The 19,983-nt window shown below is 43.3% G+C and overlaps 1 protein-coding gene across 4 annotated transcripts in view; it reads left to right on the forward strand.

Moving 5' to 3' along the window:
• The window catches only part of LOC119395005 (annexin-B12), a 52,723-nt gene extending 33,712 nt beyond the window's left edge, over positions 1-19,011 (forward strand). For all 4 annotated transcript variants that reach the window (XM_037662303.2, XM_037662308.2, XM_049415520.1 and 1 more), the window contains exons 8-12: positions 3,282-3,338; positions 7,207-7,396; positions 11,888-11,946; positions 12,031-12,153; positions 16,285-19,011. In XM_037662303.2, coding sequence (XP_037518231.1) covers positions 3,282-3,338; positions 7,207-7,396; positions 11,888-11,946; positions 12,031-12,153; positions 16,285-16,341 — 486 coding nt within the window. In that variant the 3' untranslated portion in view covers positions 16,342-19,011. The remainder of the gene's footprint in view (positions 1-3,281; positions 3,339-7,206; positions 7,397-11,887; positions 11,947-12,030; positions 12,154-16,284) is intronic.
• Positions 19,012-19,983: the final 972 nt, after the last annotated feature.

A 19,983-nucleotide genomic window follows, 5' to 3' on the forward strand; every position in this document is an offset into this window, starting at 1 on the left:
GTGTGTTCGGCGCACCAAGTCTCACGTGGCGAGGTCAGATATGCTGGATATGCGCAGCTAACGACAGCTGCCAATTCCACACTCTAGAGTCCGGCACACGCACCATGCTGCGGCAATCAGCTTCGGAGTGGCACATGCGCACTCTCTGCATGGAGCATGTCCTAGGCTCTGTATTCTTCGGTTGACTCTTACACTTTTCTCGCTCTCTGCTTGTATACCTGTGCTTTTCAATTGATTCGCGTGTTTTTTCTCTTTGCGCACTGTTTGACTGCATCCGTAACAACTTTCTTCATAGGCATTGCGTTAAATCACTCTGGAAGCCAGGAAATGGCTGCGTAGGTTGTGTCGGAAGCGAAAGCAAATCATGTATGTACTACATGCAGGAGCGGATTCTGGAGGCTTTCCAGGCGTTCCTTTTTCTCTCCGTGTCGCAGCAGTCCATGCTATTGTTGGTCTGCCCACACATGCGATTTATACACTCAAACCTCGATGTAACGAACACTGATATAACGAATTATCGTTTATAATGAAGTAAATGAAGAATAGTCTTGTCATATACACAGTGTTACAAACATACATTTATAACGCATTTCCGGATATAAAGAACTTATTTTTGTGTCAGATGAGACTGTTATAATGAGGTTTGAGTGTAATCCCCTTTAGCTGGCGCACAGTCATGTCATCATCGATGAATGTCAAGTAAACCACGGCCGCAGTTTCCAAACGCGGTCCACATGCCGCCATTTTGCCAAGTACTGCTGCTGCACGCAGTGCATTGTGGTCTAATGCTGGCGCGTGCAGGGCGTGAGATAGGACATGTTCTATCTCTGCGCCGGCGACGCCATCACGCCAGACTTTAAGTTGTCCACTTTTCACCGGCGTAACTTAACCACGCAGCGTGTAGTCACGCGCATGCGCTACTATATCCCGGCCTTAAGCTATATCTCTGACTATATCTCGGCCTTAAGCAACAAACACAATCTCGGAGTCATTACTTTTGCTGACTACATCGTCATGGGTGCCATCTTGGAATACAGATCTCTAAGGCCATGCTTTTGCTCGTGGGACTCTGAAAATTGTCATGGATGTCTGCACTAAGTTCAGGATAATTATGAGGAAAAAAAGAATAAAATTTTGACGATAAATTTCGGGTGCTTAGAAATTGGGCTGCTAAACGGGATTGGATGGGATTCAAGCAGGCCAGTGTTGCACGGACACTGTGCATGATCGGGGTCGGAGTGTGTGTGTGTGTGGTGTGTGTGTGTGGTGTGTGTGGGGGGGGGGGGGGGGCAGCAGTGAAATTAGAGGTGGCGCTTGCTTGGGTGGGCTTGCTTGCTCAGGTGGGATGTTTCCTCGAAATTTTACGGTAATCTGCATTCTTGCACTTGTATTGTACTAGCCCTTGTGAGTTGACACGGCGACTTCTCCTAGGGAAATTTGTGGCAGAGAAGCATAGTGGGGCAAAAAATCTAGCTGTAGAAAGAGGCTGAGGAAGAGAGAGAGAGAGAGCAGTGGCACGAGTTGTTACTTAGGGGCCATTGGTTTTGGTAATGCTTGCGTTATTAGAATTATACTTTAATATGCATCTGTACATACTTTCACTAACCATTTGCACAGCATTAGTGCAGGAAAGCAGTAAATAAATGACACATCAGCATAGGTCAGCAAAAAATACGGAGCTCACTAAGACTCGCTCATGAAATATATTTTGCCTTTGGGACTCATTCGGACTCAGACTCACCAAAATTTTTCTCATCCGGACTCGCACGGACTCAGACTCGCAGATATTTTTCCCAACTGGACTCACTCGAACTCACCAAAATATTGCTCGCTCAGACTCACTCTGACTCAGACTCACGGCTCGATCTGACTCTGAGTGAGTCTAAGTGAGTCGACTCATGAGTCCATGAGCGTATAATTTACTTTTTCAACCATAGTGTCAATGCTCTTTAACATCAATATCTCGTATAACTGGTGTCCTATTTGGCGCGTTTTCATCTCATACCTTCAAATAACGAGTTATCAATGGTTACAATGCAGTTAGGACATTTTTATCAAAAGCGATGACTCACGCGGGATATTTTATCAAGAACTTCCCATGAAAGATTTTGCCAGAGGGAGGCCAAACCCTCCTCCCCTTGCCCCCCTTTGTAACTCACGCCTCTGATCTATAAATATTGAGATGGCATATTAACGCTAGTGCTTTGAAGTATGATTGAGTAGACGTGAGTATAAACGTGAGTCATCATATGGCTGATAGTAATGCTGAAGTTCAGTAGATAGGACCATAGGTTGGCAAAAAAATGTGGAGCTCACTCACTCACTCATGAGATATATTTTGCCCTTAGGGCTCAGTCGGACTCAGACTCGGCTAAATTTTCCTCATTAGGACTGACTCTGACTCAGACTTACGAAAATATTACTCAGCCTGACTCACTCAGACTCGCGAGTCGATCTGAGTCTGAGTGAGTCCGAGTGAGTCTACTCATGAGTGAGTTTGCCGACCTATGCACATCAGTAATGGCATTCTGTCTGATTCACTTCTGTAGCTTTACCAGATATGATATTGTTTAAGTATGCTGGCTGCTCCTGTAGGCTTCTTATGTCCAGCACTTATTTAGGAACACGAAAGTTTTGGGAGAATTCCTTCAGTGAATGCTTGAATTAAATAAAAGACCATGTGAACTCCACGCATTGTGGGAATTTTCGTACACGAAGCCTTTATGAACCAGCAAGGCAAAATGACTTGTTACAACACATGTAACGCAAGTTTCAATCATTACCCTCTCCATTGGGCTGATCTTTATTTTTTTTAACTGGTAGCTATATGGAAATACAGCAGCACGGTCAGGAAAGCCTGGGAGTGTTTGCGAAGAAAGCTTTTTTTTTTTACAAAGAGTTTTGCTGCTTACTGTGCTGTAATGTGTTCTTGGTAGATTTTGCCATAGCATGGCTCATACATTGTTTAAAAATGCAGGCTAAGGGTCACGTATAGGCCTGATTTATGTTGCAAGCTAAATTTTGCTGTTTTGCTCAAGTTCAGAGTGAGCTTAGCAAAGTGCTGCTGCAAGGTGAAGCCTCTTTCTTGCAAGCACCTTATTTTGCACGTGTAGTGGCTCATAGTTGCTTTGAGCATGCTGAGCTCTCAAATACTAAATGGAATGGGTTAGAATGGCCATTCCAATGCTGGAGTACCCACTATATTTGAGAAATGGTCAAGCTGTTGGCGCAGTAGTTTACTGCTTGAGTTGTGTATTCTGAAAGCTTCCTTTGTCTTCCAGTGTTCACGTCAAGAGGGAGTGCCCGTAGATGCCAACAAAGCTGCAGAAGATGCACAGGTGAGTTGTGTGCGCTCATATCATTTTTGTCTTTTTACGCCCTTGGAGACGTTTCCATGATCAGAGGATAACACTATGGGTAATAAAAATTTAATAAAAGAAAGAGTGAGAGAGAAGAGCCACTTTTGCAACCTTTTTTACCATAGTGTTGTCCTGCAACTCGTTTCCTGTTTTTAATAGAGCTGTGCGAATAGCAAAATTTTGGGTGCGAAGCGAATTCGAATATTGAAGTGTGAGTGCGAATCGAATTGAATATTTCTCGAATATTTTTCGAATGCTTCGAAGTGAAATTGCAGAAAAAAAAAGTTGGAGAGGATTCCTAAGCATATTTTTATGAGATAGCAACATGAAAGTGTTTTTTCACTAGGTTAAAGCGCAATGTAGAGGCCGAATTGTATTTATGTACATGACTTAGTGCAACCAAAGTGTTGCCGACAACACTTTACACGTGGTAGGCAAAGATGCCTCTCCTCCTCTTTCAACTTCTGTGGAAGCCCATTTGATGTGGCATCATAGACATCGCTATATAATAACACCTGAAATTTTGGATGCTTAAAAGCTTCGGCGTCAGATTTTTCGGACTTCCTGCCCAAATTTCAGGTCCCAAACAGCATTAATTGGGCCCCCACCTCTGCCACATCTTTCGTCTCCATGTTGGAACCAGTGTTTTCTTGAGTTAATGCTCTTGCGAAAGTAGCGGAGCTTGAAAGGCAGCTTTGCCGCAATGCGGAGGTGTGATGAGGTGAAGCATATTGAAAATCTAGGGACCACTTCTAATCGGACGTTGACTGTGTCTTGGCTATGTTCGACTGTAACACAGCTTGAAAGGCAGCTTTGCTGCAACACGGGGATGTGATGAGGTGAAGCATATTGAAAATCTAGGGACCGTTTCTAATCGGACGTTGACTGTGTCTTGGCTACGTTCGACCGTAACGGAGCTTGAAAGGCAGCTTTGCGGCAATGCGGGGGTGTGATGAGGTGAAGCATATTGAAAATCTAAGGACCACTTCTAATTAAACGTTGACTGTGCCTTGGCTATGTTCGACTGTAACGGAACTTGAAAAGCAGCTTTGCCGCAATACGAGAGTGTAATATTGAAAATCTGAAGGGGTCACTTTTAATCGGACGTTGACTGTATTTGTCTTTAGGAAGTTCGAATGGTAAAATCCCACTGCGAATCGAATCGAATAGCAAACACTATTCGAAAAATATTCGAAATTTCGAATATTCTCGCACCCCTAGTTTTTAACTGTGTTGTAGTAGCTTAGCCGGTAGGATGTTGGCTCAATTCCCAGCCGTGGTGGCAGTATTTTATTGGGCACAAAATTCAAGAGCACCCATTTACTTGGATTTTGACCCTAGGTGGTTAAAAGTAATCTGGAATCCCTACTACAGTGTGCCTCGTAATCATGCTGGTTTTGTCATTTAAAGCCCCGTAATTCAGTACTGTGTTTACCTGTGTACACAACAGCAGACATCTTACCTGTTGTTGTGAAATAGGAGGGGGCGAATATGTGATTTTAAAATTCAAATCAAAGAATTAGCTGAATAATTTTTATTCATTTTTCAGATATCTTAAACTAGGGATAAAATCTTGTGTATTCACACCTCACGAGTTCAAAATTTTCAATAATTGGAACAGTGTTGCATGGTCCAGCCAAGCTCTGTAAAGTTCCATGTATAAAGGAGCTCATTAACACACTCAAATCGGATCCACTATGGATAATTTGAACTATACGCCGCCATGGCTGGCTTGCACTGGTGGTCCTTTTCTCTGCGAAGTGACAGGTGGCGCAGCTTGCTAGCCACCATCATCAACCTTTGGATAGTATCATCATCATCAGTCGACACCTCAGTGACAGCACCCTCGGATCTTGAATTCTAATTTCGAATTTCTTTGAAAATATGTGCGAAGTATGGCTTACGCATTACAGTCTAGGATCATTCCACGCCAAACGTCCCAGCCATTTCGGCGACCGTCTCAAATGCACTCGAAAAAAATTGTGCTCACTTAGAGCATAGAAAACAGTGAATTGCTAGAATATTTCGGAGAGGAAAAATTTTTTGGTCACGTGGGAGTCTTTCAACAAAATAGTCTTAACGTGGGAACTTCAACAAAACAATTGTTGAGGTTCCCTATCGATGACAATGGGCAACTCCGAGGAAGCTGCCGTATGACCCAATCGTAAGATAGCCCTCAATAGGGAACTTCAAAATTTATTTTCTTCCTTAAAAAAAATTGTAATGATAAAACTTGTCATGTAAGTAGAACTATTTATTTGCTTTCGATTGAGGTATAAAGCTGATTTTTAATTGGAGCACCACATAGTATAAATCGCGTCTCAATCTGGACCAAAGTGATGACTTTCTGAAATTTGTGATTTTTTCTAGTAAAAATTTGAAATAAGAGTTGTGTGAAAATAATTTTAATGCAAAATATACCTTCTGTACAGTAAGTATTCATTACTGAGATATTCATTCATAGCGCAACATTACAAAGGAAAAAATGAGAACATAGAACATTTTGGCAAAATTTATGGAGGCGTATATGGCAGAAAAATTGCATTAATATTATTGAGCTTCGAACATCTTACACAAATGCCTTTGCTTAATACCTAAACAAAATTTGGTATTGAAACCAAGAACGATACCCTCAGAATAATTTTTCTGACTCAATTCGAAAGGCTTCCACGTGACCAAAAAATTTTTCCTCTCCGAAATATTCTAGCAATTCAGTTTTCAGTGCACTTAAAACACCCTTTTTTTTTAGTACATTTGAGATGATCACTGAAATGGCTGGGGCGTTTGGCATGGAATGACCCTGTAGTAATTGTGAAAATCTTCTGGGGGGTACCATTGACACATAAATTGTACTACAGTAAACTCTCACTTGTACGAACGTCGGTTTAACGAATATTTCAGAATAACGAACTTTTAGAAAATCCCCGGCGATTTTCTTATGCATTCTATGCAAAAATCTTTCAGTTAAACGAATTTCAGAATAGTGAATTTTTCAGTTGAACGAACTTGATCCGCGGACCCAAGCTCATTTTTTAAACCAATTCAACGAAGTTTTGTGCCCTGCAGCACTGGCATAGCCGATGCGAGCCGCCACTAAATCGCCCATCCATCGGCGGCGGCGCGACATCGCTTGTGCATGCAGCGCCGCCGAGGCAAAGTGGCCGTGCGGGTGACGAAAGCGAGCCACGTGCGCATCAGTTCGCCCCTTCTTCTTTTGTCTGTCTCATCGGCATCATCGGTATTGTGCGGTCATCTTCATTTCGGGAAACAACAGCTGGACGTTGACAGTGGTGCTTCATTTGAGGACGATGTGCAGTGTGACAGTGATCTTGTCACATGTGCAGAACTATCTGATTTGGAAATTGTTTCGAGTGTTCGTCCGGAACCAGAAGAAGAAGAGTGCGACGAGGAAGTCGTAACGGCTGAGGCAGGTTCAAATCCTGTAACTCTAGCCGACGCGGTAGATTCGTAGAGTATGTTAGAAAGTTGCGAGACTTCGTGTCTCAGCAACAAGCTGCGCCAGAGGCAGTGCACAGAAACGTAGACTCTCTGGTAAGCTTTGTCTCTTCTTGCGCTTTAAGGGCACCAGTCCAAATGAAAATTACAGATTTCTTTTCAAAATAAATTGCATTTCACACTTTTGACTCTAATGTCTGCTGTGCCCAATGCTGTTCCATATCCTAGTGAATATTTACTTTAGTGAACTTTCAGTTAAGTGAACTATTTCCTTGGGTCCCTTGAAGTTCACTCAATTGAGAGTTCACTGTAGTAGCATTATTTAATGAAACCAGACTGTCCAAGGAAGGTGCCCTTACCTTCAACATTCAACATCTTTCACATGGGACAGCAACTGTACCAGGCTGGTGTGGCCAAGTGGGGCACGGATGAGTCTACTTTCAACGCCATCCTTGCCTCCCAGAGCTACGATCAACTACGCCAGGTGTTCCGCGAGTATGTGCGCTTTGCCAACCATGACATCATGGAGGCCATCAAGAAGGAGATGTCTGGCAACTTCAGGCAAGCCCTGCTTACGATAGGTGAGTCTTTTTTCTTTCCTTTACAATGAATTATTGTGTGTGCACTTGAGAATGACCTCCAGGATGGCGGGACTGGCCCTCTAACGGTTACACAGTCATTTACACAATGCAAAGATCAGCGATCATTTCATTGTTGATTATAACATGAGCACCCAGAGATTCTCCAAACGTTACTCCATGCACTTAATTTCCTATTCGGACATACAGTAAAAGATCGTTAATTCAAAGTCACTGGGACTGTGAAAAATCTTCGAATTAAGTGGGTTTTCGAATGAACCAAACATACAAAAAACATACAATTACTGAAAGTAATCAGAGGTGGTCGTTTGCTGTCCCTGCCAGCTTGCGGCTCCAAGGGTTACAAGGGTTATGCTTTCCAGCATTCCGTGGTTCCAATTTTGCCGCTAAACCGGCGAAACAGCAAGCCTTTCGGCTGCCAACACACACAAAAAAGTCGCAGCTTCGCCGCAAGGGCGAAGCAATGAATGCGATAGCAAGAAACTAATGCTATACGAAGTGAGGCTCGCCAATGGATACTCTCAGTTTGAACAGCGCTCCTGTTGCAAAGGCGGCCGAAGCAGCGAAGGAAACTAGCGTGCTTCAAGTGTCGAGCTGTGACACTAGATAGTTCGCGCTCATCTCCTGTTTGTTCGTTTAGCGGCGTCCCTTTTCGTACGCTCCGTAACATGAGCGCGGACATCACGGTGAAAGCGTGAAACATCCCTCTTCCCCCCAGCACGAGAAAACCGCGCGAGCAGACATTGGAAGGGCAAGGTTCTCCCTGCGCAAACATAACAAGAAGCGAGCGCGCTCGCCGACGACTTTTAAATCCACCCGTCGCGCTCCCAACGCCATCTCGCTGGTAATGAAGAAACGCTTATAAGCGCCTAGCGTCTCCGAGTCCGTCCAGCGGTAAATGGTGTGTATATCACGCTCGCTGTTAGCTACGTGGAGGATCTGCATTTCGTGGCGTAGTGGATAGCGCCACTCGCTGCGGAGCAAGAGGTCCCTGGTTCGATTCCGCGCTTCGGAAGCATTTTTCTGAATTATTTTTCTTTGGGGCTTTATATATATATATATATATATATATATATATATACACATACTTATACATATACGGTGCATGACGGGCGACGGCGACGGCAAAATTCAGCCGAGACTGTTCATATAATTGCTATCGCAATAAAAAAAAGATCTCGTGATCAACTGAAATGCGTGCATGCAGAAAAGATGATCTTCTCTGCAACACAGTGGTGACACGCGGGCAGCATGTCACCTGCTCCTCGCAGCGTCAGTATCGAGGAGCAGGCGAGGTGACAGCTGCTAATTGCCGGAGCAACCGCCAATCGGAGGTTCGCATACATCACGAATTCCGTCAGACCGTCCTTTATTAATTCCTTTATTTTCCCAGAAAGAATGGGTAAATCATGACGCGCTGAGTTGCGAGAAATATGCGACATGCTGCCCGCGTATCACCGCTGTGTTGCAGTGAGGCATGTCTTCATTTCCACAGGCGCCCATTTCAGTTGACCACGAGACCGTTTTTTTTTTGTTTTTTTTTCCCCCCCCGCTGGCAGTCGCGAGGCTGGGATGCTTCAGCTGTCACTCGTTAGTATCGCTACAGTGCATTGCCTTGTGGCTCCCAAGGGCCGTCGTTTCCGCGGATTAGCGGCGAAATCGGTATCGAGAATTGGCAGATGGCACCCAAATTTTTCGAATCAACCGGGCTGGTACTGACCGCCGCTTCAAATTATCCACTCAAATTTACATTTCAAAATACGGGACCGCAGAAATCTTTCGAACTAAGCAGGATTTCGAAATAACAAGAGTTCGAATTAATGAGGTTTTATTGTAGTTTGGTTTGGTTCACATCCAGGACTGCCATGTTTTGATGGGGACGAAATTCATCGACACCTGTGTACTTAGATATAGGTGTATGTTAGAGAAGCACTAACGGCTAAAATTAATCCAGTATTGCCCAATGCCACATGCCTCATCATCATACCCTGGGGAGGTATCAAGGAAGTTTTCTTGCTCCGTGGCCGAGAAGTTGAATTCCACTGTTAGATCCCGGAGCTAGTTCACATTTTCCACTGGTCGGTTCAAAGCAACCTGCTTCGTGTTGATCCGCCTCATAGAGTTGGATTTCGTCGGAACTTCGACAACACGGTGCAGTCGGGTAAATCTGTTGTCTTCAGCGTTTTTTGAGGTGTCTGATTACCCTGTGCACTTGTTTTCATTCCAAAACTGGAGTCGTTCGACTCTGCTGGATTGCTTCTCGCCTTGAGTGATAGTGACAGCACAACTTCTGAAAGTAGCAGCAGCAGCAGCGATGAGGACCAGTCGTTCATGCTCTATGAAATGTTTAAAGAAATATTGCGTACCTACGTTGGCAAAATTGCCAACATGGGCAACCGGATGTGTAGGACAACTTCCACTGTGCTCCCTGATTGAGCGAGTTTTTTTTTTTTTTTCTTTTTTTCTGGTTGATCAGGATCAGGTCACTTAGCGCTGGATTTTGTTGCTCCCTCGTGGATTTGGCACACCGCTTGGTATCTATCAGTGGAATTCACAGTTAGACATGTAGATTGGTCTCTTCCGTCTCTGCTCACATATACAGTCAACTGCCATTTTTTTTAGGCAATCAATTTTATGGACATGCCTGATGATTCAAGTGTCTTCGCGGCACCACCACACACCCTTTATAGCAAATGTTTTAGACTTGTTACCGTGATTGCAGGTCCGAAAGGGCAATAAGCAAAGCCACTACATCCACCATTTTAATCTCATCGCCTCAAACAAGCGGTCTCACATGCAGATCTGATGGCAGTCATCGTCACTGCTGTTTACTGTTCACTTCTAAGCTTCATCCTGTTCATTTCCATGGCCTTCATTGAATGGATTAGCCACTTCAGCAATTGCACCAAGTCCACCTTCATCATCCTTGTCAAGGGCTTCTAAGTTTATAGAGCACAAGGATCTGAAAGGCATTGCATAATGACATCTCCTAAAGGTCAGCTATGCCCCAAAACAGCGGTATTGCACAATGAAGCATACCAAGGCTTTGTTCCAGTAGTCACAGTGGACTGCTAAATAGACAGTGGCCATCTTAGGTCTCATTCCAGTTATAGAGAGGCTAGATTAGATTTTTTAATCTAAGCAGCCCCCATCAGTATGGGCATATTGATTGTAAAAGTAAGGGGGTGCTAACAGTTGAGTAAGTACGGTAGTTGATGGTATTAAGTAGTTGTCAACTTTGGTAATGAATAAATCGCACAATCCTGAGAGAAGCAAACTGTCATCTGCTGATACTTGGCTGCGCCCACCCAATAGGAAACAAACACCCCACCATAAACAGTGTGCCACACTGACACCCTGTTTGCACTTGAAGCCGAAGACATTTAGTGCGGATTGGAAGGGTAAACAGTGTGCGTGCGCCAGGAATATCTCTGGTTGCACTAGGTGTTTAAAAAAAATGTCCTTTTGGTAATATATTTCTGGAAAGTACTTTCACTCATTCCAAAGCATTTTTGAGGCCATAAAAAGTAGTTTGGGGACCCTTTAAAATTGCTCATTAGGATACAATGCAAAATCGATTTGTAGTCCTGTTACACGAGCGGCAGGCTCCACTGTTCAATTGTATGTGTGGTCTGGTTTTACTGTAATGGTACTCGCTTTTGTGTGGGTATGTGGGACAAGGTCCCTTTGTTAGCTAGCCAGGAGAGCTGCTGCTAAACCTCAATATAACAAGCTTTAATGTGCAGGAATTCTCAATTGTCATGAAGTATTTAGTTTTGCATAACCTTATCTCTCTGCAATGACACATATTTTTAATGACAATGTAACAGTGTGTTTATTTGCAAATTCAGTACAACAATATTTCATTACTTTCAAGAAGGAAGACAGAGGCAATAAAATAAAACTGCTGTGAGAGCCAGGGGTCTGATAGTTGTAAGGGTAATAAGCTGGCCTAATTTGTGTTGAAATGCATATTTACTATGCAAGAACAGACACTGGAAACACTAGACAAATAGTTGAACCATGTTAACCTGTCTGCAAAGGAGAGAGAGAGAGAGAAGAAACATTTATTTCTTCCAAGGCGTATGCCATGTTGTAAAGAGCGGGCAGGGCAGCAGTTTGTCAGATAGCTGGCCATAGCCTTGTTGATTGACCAGCTGTTGTCTTGTGAGTGAGTGCATCATTGTACACAAGAGGGGCTAAGGACGCACACAACATCACCAGTGGCTCAGAGGAAGCAGGCCAGTCTGCTTGTGGACTGAAGAAAGCGGGACTGAAAGGTCCCGGCAAGCTGCGGACTCTTGAGGTTTGCACAACGGCACTAAGCAGACAGATATAAATCATAGGTGCTACCACTATCTGTAATCCATTGTCACAGCAACATTTTCTAATGACAAAGGTGTGGTGCTTTGTGCTTTTCTTCCAGCATCTTTGCTTTACCTTCATAAATACCTTTTTTTTTTTTTTTTTCAGTGAAATCTGTCTACAACACAGAGCTGTACTTTGCTGAGAAACTCCACGATGCCATGAAGGTTTGTGTACTTTTAATTTGTAATTTCTGCTTAAGTTAGCTTTATGGTTTTCTCATTGTATGTTGTGCTCACCAACTTTTGCAGGGAGCTGGAACTGATGACAAGACCTTGATTCGCATTGTTGTAAGCCGCTGTGAGACTGACTTGGCTATCGTCAAGCAGGAGTACCAGAGAGCTTATGGCAAGAGCCTTGAAGATGCTATCAAGGTAAGGTGCTGCAGCTTATTTCAAACTGTGTTCCTTCACGGGAAGAGATAGTAGAGCTAGGCACTTTTACCCCTGCAAGCACTGCTTGTGCTTCCATTGTCATACATAATGTTCTTGAGGGGCCCTGCAACACTTCAGAATGGTCAGAAACGCTGCCTATCGGCAGTTGAAGCTCCTGAGAACATGTGAGCCAAACATAATGCAGCACGCGGCCTGGAAATTAATTCTCAGTCAGCTAGAAATCGTTCCCTCTTCTCTCGACAAATGATGCCATAAACCCAAAGTCCACGGCCCTTGGCTGATTTGAGCATCGTGAGCTGCATAGTTGTCGTGGCTGCCTCAGGATGCTACCACATACCCGCACGCACGCTTGCAATCACACTAAAGGTAAGCCGCGTGTTCGAAGCAAAAAAAAAATGCGCAAGGTCATGACACGCCCTGACGAAGGGACGCATCTTCTTGCCCCCAGTGTCATCCCCCTCCCTCCCTGCATAGCTTTCAGCGTGCTCACTAGTACGAAAGGAGAGAGAAAGCGCTTGAAGCGTGCAACAAATCTCTAACTCCGCTCGTACTTCATGGGTTCTAAAAATTTTGGCGCCAGTCAATTCGTGAGGCTATAAGCTCTTTTAATGAAGCCATTTGGCGGTTACATAGAAAAGTGTTGCAGGGCCCCTTTAAGGGATAAAAAAAGCAAAGCATACTAGTAAGTTTCTCAACTGTATTGCAGCAAACAAGCTCCAGTCCAAACCTTTTTAGAGTGCATTTCTCTACTGATTAGTAGTACTTTAATATAGGAGTAACATATTTTCATGGGCTTATCAGATTGGAATTTTTTCATCTGCTTCTTCCTTTTCTTGATCTAGAATCAATGTGAATTGTGTATGACACACTGAATTGTGTATAGTGCAGTCACTGACCAATAATTTGGACATTCTTGATAATGGACCTTTTCCGGGTCTGAACAGCACCTCAAGTGGAGATCGCTGAAATTGAAACTGGTGGTCGGTGCCCTCCAAAGTTGTCTGCCACACGCTGGTAGGCTACCTCGGGGCACTTGATTCGCACTTTTAGTGCGGAGGTGTTAGAACCCCGCTAGGTTTTCCATTCCGTTGTGCGCAGCTTTGCCGAGCTGGGTGAGAGCGGATGTCAGGTGGAGAGGAGTGAGGCAGGTGGTAGCAGAGCGGGGCTTGGCGGGAGAGAGGGAGCGGCACGGCGAGAATGGGTGGAGCTTTTAGCGAGGGAGAAAGAGCCGCGTGGCATCATTGCTCTCCTATAAAACCCGCGCGCCGCAGCGGTCCTCTTTCTCGCAGTGGGCGCGGCGTTTGCTTAGCTCTCTTTCTCACAGTGGAAAAAGAAGTGATGTTGTTTGCTTAGCAATGGCGAAGACTACCATCAGGACTCCCGAGAAAGAAGCCGCTCGACTGCAGCACAGTCGAGAAGCTAATCGTGAGCGGATGCAGCAACAGTGACCCGATCATGAAGCGAGAGCCAGGAAAGTTGAAACCAAGTGTTGCGTCCCGAGTTTAGATTGAGGGAAGCCGAGAGTTCACGTAGAGGAAGAAATGAGCATCTAGAGGCTCATGAACCTGACCGGTTGACGGACCAGTTCAGCTTGGGAAAAGCCCTGCAGAAGTTAGACTAAGTGTGTGGCTTGGTGCTACTTTACTGGGCTTCCCACAGCTCCGCTAGTCTTTGGTGTTTGTGATAGCAGAGCCATGTATAATTTTTTCTTTTCCGGGATAATTTGCAAGCTTGCAGTGCCAGGTGTCGCTCAGTTCGCTCCTTTCGTCGCGCTGTGAGCACCAGAAAACATGGCACACGCCTCGTTACCGAACTTCTGGTCACCGCATGCACAGTCTACTACCCTTTCAGATGTTCACACAAGCCTTCACTTCAGATCCTTTAACATATGTTGCTGACTTGAGTCTTTACAGTTCTTGCTTTGACATGAAGTTATAACACAGCGTTGGTAGAAGTAGAAGCGGGAGTGGTTGCATGTAAGTTGAACTACATTCTGCAACACATTGACCAGTTTTTCCTAGCACAGGGGCCTTAACCCTTTGCGGGCCGAAACATTTCCATCCTTCCATCCATTCTGGTCCGAAGACTCAAAGTTCAAGAAGTTTTTACTCTTTTACAGGTGGCGTATAACGTAGTGAGAAAACGTGCGTGAATCAACCGCAAAGAACTTGTCCAGCAGGGCCCGACAAATAATCGCAAAGGGTTAATATGTAAATAAAGGGATCTTTTCTCGGCTAGATTTTTTTGGGAGCATTCGATATTTTGGACTTGCTTGTGTTCCCTGTGGAGTCCAAATTATCGATCATTGACTTGTATCTAAACATTCTTTCTTTGACTATTAATTTATCATTCGGTGGAGTGAGTGGCTAGTATTTGCAATAATGAAAACCTGGTGTCATGCAGAATCCTTACATAGTTCACGTTCCTGTTTTTGTTCTGATTTGATTTTTTTTCTCTCTGGCTGGTACAAGAAGTGAGGGGACCATTCAGAGTTGATTATGAGTTAACTCTATGCCTTGACTAGCTTGCCTATATAACCTGCTGATTTCTTGTATCCAAAGGCAAAAAGGTTATTGAAGAGTAAAAATTGAAGGGAAGGCCTGGTAGTATATATACAGTGTGTTTTAAGAAATGTGTTCAAAAATCCTCAAAGGCAAGGGAAAAAGAATATTTGCTCACAGCCTTCATAAGTACTTTATTTGTAATGGCAGACATTCTACGATGACTGCAGACTGCAATAACGACAGCAATTATAGAAATTAAGTTCACTTTTTCATTGGAGGAGACAGGTGGTGGGGTCAAATGAGAGAATAGCAACTCCTCTTAAGCAGACCCCATTGCCACTTTGACATTTCCAAAAAGCAGTCGCTGGTAATCTTAGCAGAGTGGTCAAATCTGACCAGTTTCGTCGGCGAAATCAAAACTCGAGAGAGTGCAACTGCCATAGCCGAAATTAGCGAGCTTTGTTAAATCAACCATTGATCTACTTTGCTTTGTGGGTGTGCGTGCTGCGCTTGCCATTATAGCATGCATGGCGCATGTAGGTTCATTAATGAGTGCAAATTAACTAACACCACTGCAATCCTTGTCGCAAACAGTGACGCCATTCTGGTCCTCTGCTAGTTTTGCTCAGTGGTGTTTCTGCTTCGCTGGTAAATTTGGTCAGTGTTCGTCACTGTTAATATTACCAGAAGCCACTTTTTTGGAAATCTAGAAACGGCAATGGGCTCTTCGCAGGAAGGGCTTCAATTCTCCCATAGGACCCGATCGCCTGTCTCCTCTAACTAAAAAGTTTTAATTTCTGTAATTAATGCTGTAATTATTTTCTCTAGGCATCTAAAAAGTCTGCCACTACATAAAGCGTAATTGTGAAGGTAGCGAGGAAATATTGCATTTTTCTTTTCTGAGGATTTTCAAACACATTTCTTGGACACGTTTTTTCCAGCATTGCTAAGCACAGTGATTTGTATTGCACCAATTCATGTTCACACCATCCATGATGTGCTTGAAAACTTTGTCCTCGAGACCAGACATAAAACAAATAAGATGGAGCTTTAAGATGCTATATATTCCACATTATCTTGGCAATTAGTGATGCTTAGTTTGGTTATTGCTTCTTAAAAACATTGTGTAATGCTGATTAGTTTGTTGTTTTTCAAAGCGAGGTCATATGCAGGACTTGCTGGCAGCTCATTTGACTGCACACTCAACATGCATGATTACTGTGTTCTGTCCAAATGCAAGTTTCTGTGTGGCATAGAAGCCTGCAGAGAGCCTGTATTTTACATAATATAATTTCGTGCCATAATCTTAAAACATCACATTTTATGACTTGTGTTTTTTTTGTGTGTGAACGACCTTACTGTGAGCTGCATGAAGTTATACAGAAATGGTAGCGATGAAATTATGCATAAATGGCAGTGGTTAAATTATACAGAAATGGCAGTGATGACCTTTGGCTTTTTGGTGACAATGAAATCCCTGTCACACTCTTTAGCCCAGCTTTGGCTGTATGCAAACTACATTCAGCATTGGAGAAGACCACTTAGTAGCTTTAGAACATGTTCAGGTACATGTTTTCACTTCTGTATGCATGTTTTCATTATGCAGGGTGACACCTCTGGCGATTATCGAAAGGTCCTGATGGCGCTTGTCTCTGGGAACTAGACACCAAAGGGTCCTGCCACTCCCCTTGAGAGATTGCGCGTGTGACATCTCGACAACGCCATGTGGCAACTTCCTTTCATTTTCGACTGTCTACAGTCTTTCCACTCTGCCTGCATTCTCAATTGGTGTTGGAACTCTAGCCTATATTCACTCTTGGTGTTGTAAAACTGTGCTGCCGCTTATGCTGCATTTTATTGTTGTAAAAATTGTTTTTTCTCTTTATCATGATTCACTCTTGTATTATACAGCAAGATCTGAACACCCATGTGTTAAATGTTTTAGATGAAATCAGGACAACATTTGTTACTTGTTGAGAGATAGAGATGCTTACTTAGTTCAGGCTGTCTTGAAGTTGACACACACCACTTAAAGAAGCTTTATGGGTCTGTGTAGTTTCAGGCTCAAAGTTCATCCTATGAAAGTATATCTGAAGATATTTTGTAAAATGCGAGTGCAAAAAAAAAAGGCCAGTCATGTGAGACTGTTCAAAGCCAAACTTGGTGTAAAATCTTTTCATAGCAAGTTTTAAGACGTCCATGCTAGCATACTGCCATATGGGACCATGGCCCAAGATCAAGAAAGCGTGTCCAACTTTAGGTGCATGAATTTGAGATATGAACATGTCTGGAATGGTGTTAACCCAGCTGATGTGAAGCTTTGGATGAAGTCTTGTTGCTGTTGTTTTATCCGCATTTTTTATGCATATACGTAGTAGTTGTTTTGTTATAATAGTGGAATAGCTTTTATGTCGTTGTTGAGCATTCATAGTTTACTCTTTTATAGTTTATCCATGTCACAAATGGCATGTTGTGCTGTGGCCAAGCTTCAGCATCCGGTGCACGATGTGAAACCCCGGTGAACGTTTGTCTTTTGTCACAAGAAGTTTTGTGAAACGCTTGTGGCTGCTCTAGTTTTTCGATGCATGAGCATTGTCTAAGCTTAACCCTATCTTTACACTTATTTTTTTTTGATGACTATCTTTGTTGACGTTTTTATTACAGCTGTGCAAATATGTGTGTATATCGGAAACTGCAGTATGCTCCCTTCAAAGTTCAGTTACATGTTGTGAACTAAGCCGTTGAGGAAGAAGCTGTAGTGGACATTTATTGCCTACACTGCCCTTTTTACGAAAGTTTCATAAAAATTTTAAAATGTTTTCATGGAACAAAACACCAGCAACATCATTATATTTTCGAAATCTGAAAGGTAGCTGGTTTTCCTAGCTGTTTTTTAATGTAGTGAGTAAAACATGATACTGAAACAAGGCATGAGCTTTTTGTAATGGTAAAATTCTGTTTTAGTACATTATTTAAAGGCCTAATTAGCATTGTTAAATATGTTCCAGTGTGCTGTACTTAATCTTTTTCTGTTTTGCATGCTGTCAAAGTGACCGTAATATATTTATTTTCTTTCATTCTTGTCTGTAACCTGCTTTATTGCTGTTCTTTCTTCACACCTGTGGGAAACCTGTTTGGTTGGTTGTGTCCCTTTTTTTTTTGTATTCCATTTGCTACCAGCTGTCTGGTGCCTTGAAAAACACGTGGCAATCCTGCACAGCAGATCTGCACAGCAAGAACACAGCTCATGCAGCCTGAACAGCCCTACTTAACACTTACGTCAGGCTTTAGCACATTGCTTTTAATTGCAGGTGCGTGTTCGCTACAGGCACCAGATTGTCTGGCGGCTTGCAAGCAGGCTTTGGCGTGTGATCTTGGCATAGCAGGTGATATTCGAACTCGCGAAAATGACTTGCGCGCAAGTGTTCGAATAGCAGTTCTATTGTAAGGTCACTCGTAATTGCATATTGCACTAACCCAAGCAGCACACTAACTTTTGGTGGGAGAGAGGACAAACATGCGTGGCCAACAGCACTTCTGCAGGATGTTGCCGCTTAGATGGTTGTCGAGCGACCACTCTTTTGCCAAGTGTTTTTTTTTTAGAGGATCCCTAAGCCACATTACTTTCTACTTTATTGTAAATTTTAGTTTGGCCAAAAGTTTCTTCCTTGTTTGGTCAGTTTTCTTTTTTTTTTTTAAATTAAACGTAAGCTTTTCACCTGTCGCATGCTACTATGCGACTCCACTTGTGTGGTGCTGCTTTTGCGTTTGTAGTCGACTTGTAAACACTTGGATGCTTGCTTTGCTAAGTAACTCCTAACCTTCAGCATTGCATAGTGCCTTGCAAACTTCAGCTATTTTCAAATATTTGCAAAATGTAGACATGCACATGCCTAGGCTACCTTTACAGCCAGAACAATTGTATGTAGGAATGGCAAGTATTAGTGGGTCACAGTGGTGGTGCAGGGCTTTTGACATTATGCTAGGTTTTATTCATTTGTTTTGTTATGAAGCTATATCTGGACTGCTAGGTTTTATTTACTTGTTTTGTTACGTAGTTACATTCTGGATTGAGCTTTTCAGTGAAACTGATTGGACTGGTTCAGCATGTCAGTATTGTGGTGCTTGGTTGACTTTTTTTTTTCAGCTTGCTTGTTCGGGACAGGTACAGCAAGATCAAGATATAGGAAACTTCAGAAGTGAACAATTGTGCTGTCCTTAAAAGTATCCATTGTTTTTGGGCATTGCTAGCTCAATGCACTGATTAAAGGTTGTTGGGTTTACACGATTAAAAGTACACTAACCTCTTGAATAAACTGTTGCATGCGTACAACTCGTGAAAGCCTCATTGCTCACTAAAAATGTTTTCTACAAGAGTCTGTTCCACCTTCAGTGTGGTCTCTTGGCTGCATAGTCTTCTGCAGATGCTGCAACAGCTTGACTACAATGAAAAGGCGTGTTGCTTTGCTTTTAGTTGCTTTGCTGCGTAAGGCTTGAAGGTGCATCATAATGCAGATACTGCAAACACATTTTGAGAGAAGACTGTGCATTGCTTTTAGAGAAACCTTTGCCAATCTGGCAGTAGCCTGTGATGAACTAGCTTTACTGCTATCACTTGGTCTTGACACTCCCAGCACTGAATGGTGCTAGTTGTTCCACATAAGGTATCTAGAATTTTCTGCTTATCTGGGTCACATATGGAATGCTTGCAGTTTTTTAGGTACCTATTTGGAAAATAGTAAAAAAAAAACATGCTGACTTCCTGAAGGAAATTTGGGCGGCGGGGCCTATGGAATGCAAACTGTTGCAGCTGCTTATGGTGCTGCACCTAGGTGGCTGCTACAGACGTACCGGTAACTACAGCTTCCACTTCAACCTTTCCTTACTGGGCTATGACTCGACACACAGCTGTTTCTAGTAGCTTTCAAGCTAAGAAGCAAGTCTAAGCTACCACTTCCTGTAAATAGAAGCTACAATCCTGCATGCAAATATACGAAAGAAAATTTGTGCAAAAGCACAATGGTACAGCCTTGATTAAGTTGGCCTGCCCTGGCGGCGACACAACCAAAGTCGCTCTAACTGGTTAGAACTGGAGAAGCGGGGAGTCTACGTTTGGGTTAGGGAAGCTAGAGTAGCAGTAGTAGTAGTAGAAACATTATTTAATTGTAGGGTATGGGGGGGGGGGGGTCCCTAGTACAGGTCCCCATTGGCTTGTGCGGCTGGGCCTGATCGAGCAGAGCAACTTGGCTTTTCCGATCTTGTGAGCCAGACCTCCCACTGCCTCTCAAATGGGTTTCTCCCTAAT

Source organism: Rhipicephalus sanguineus, chromosome 1, assembly GCF_013339695.2.
Source record: "Rhipicephalus sanguineus isolate Rsan-2018 chromosome 1, BIME_Rsan_1.4, whole genome shotgun sequence".
Taxonomy (NCBI): Eukaryota; Metazoa; Arthropoda; class Arachnida; order Ixodida; family Ixodidae; genus Rhipicephalus; species Rhipicephalus sanguineus.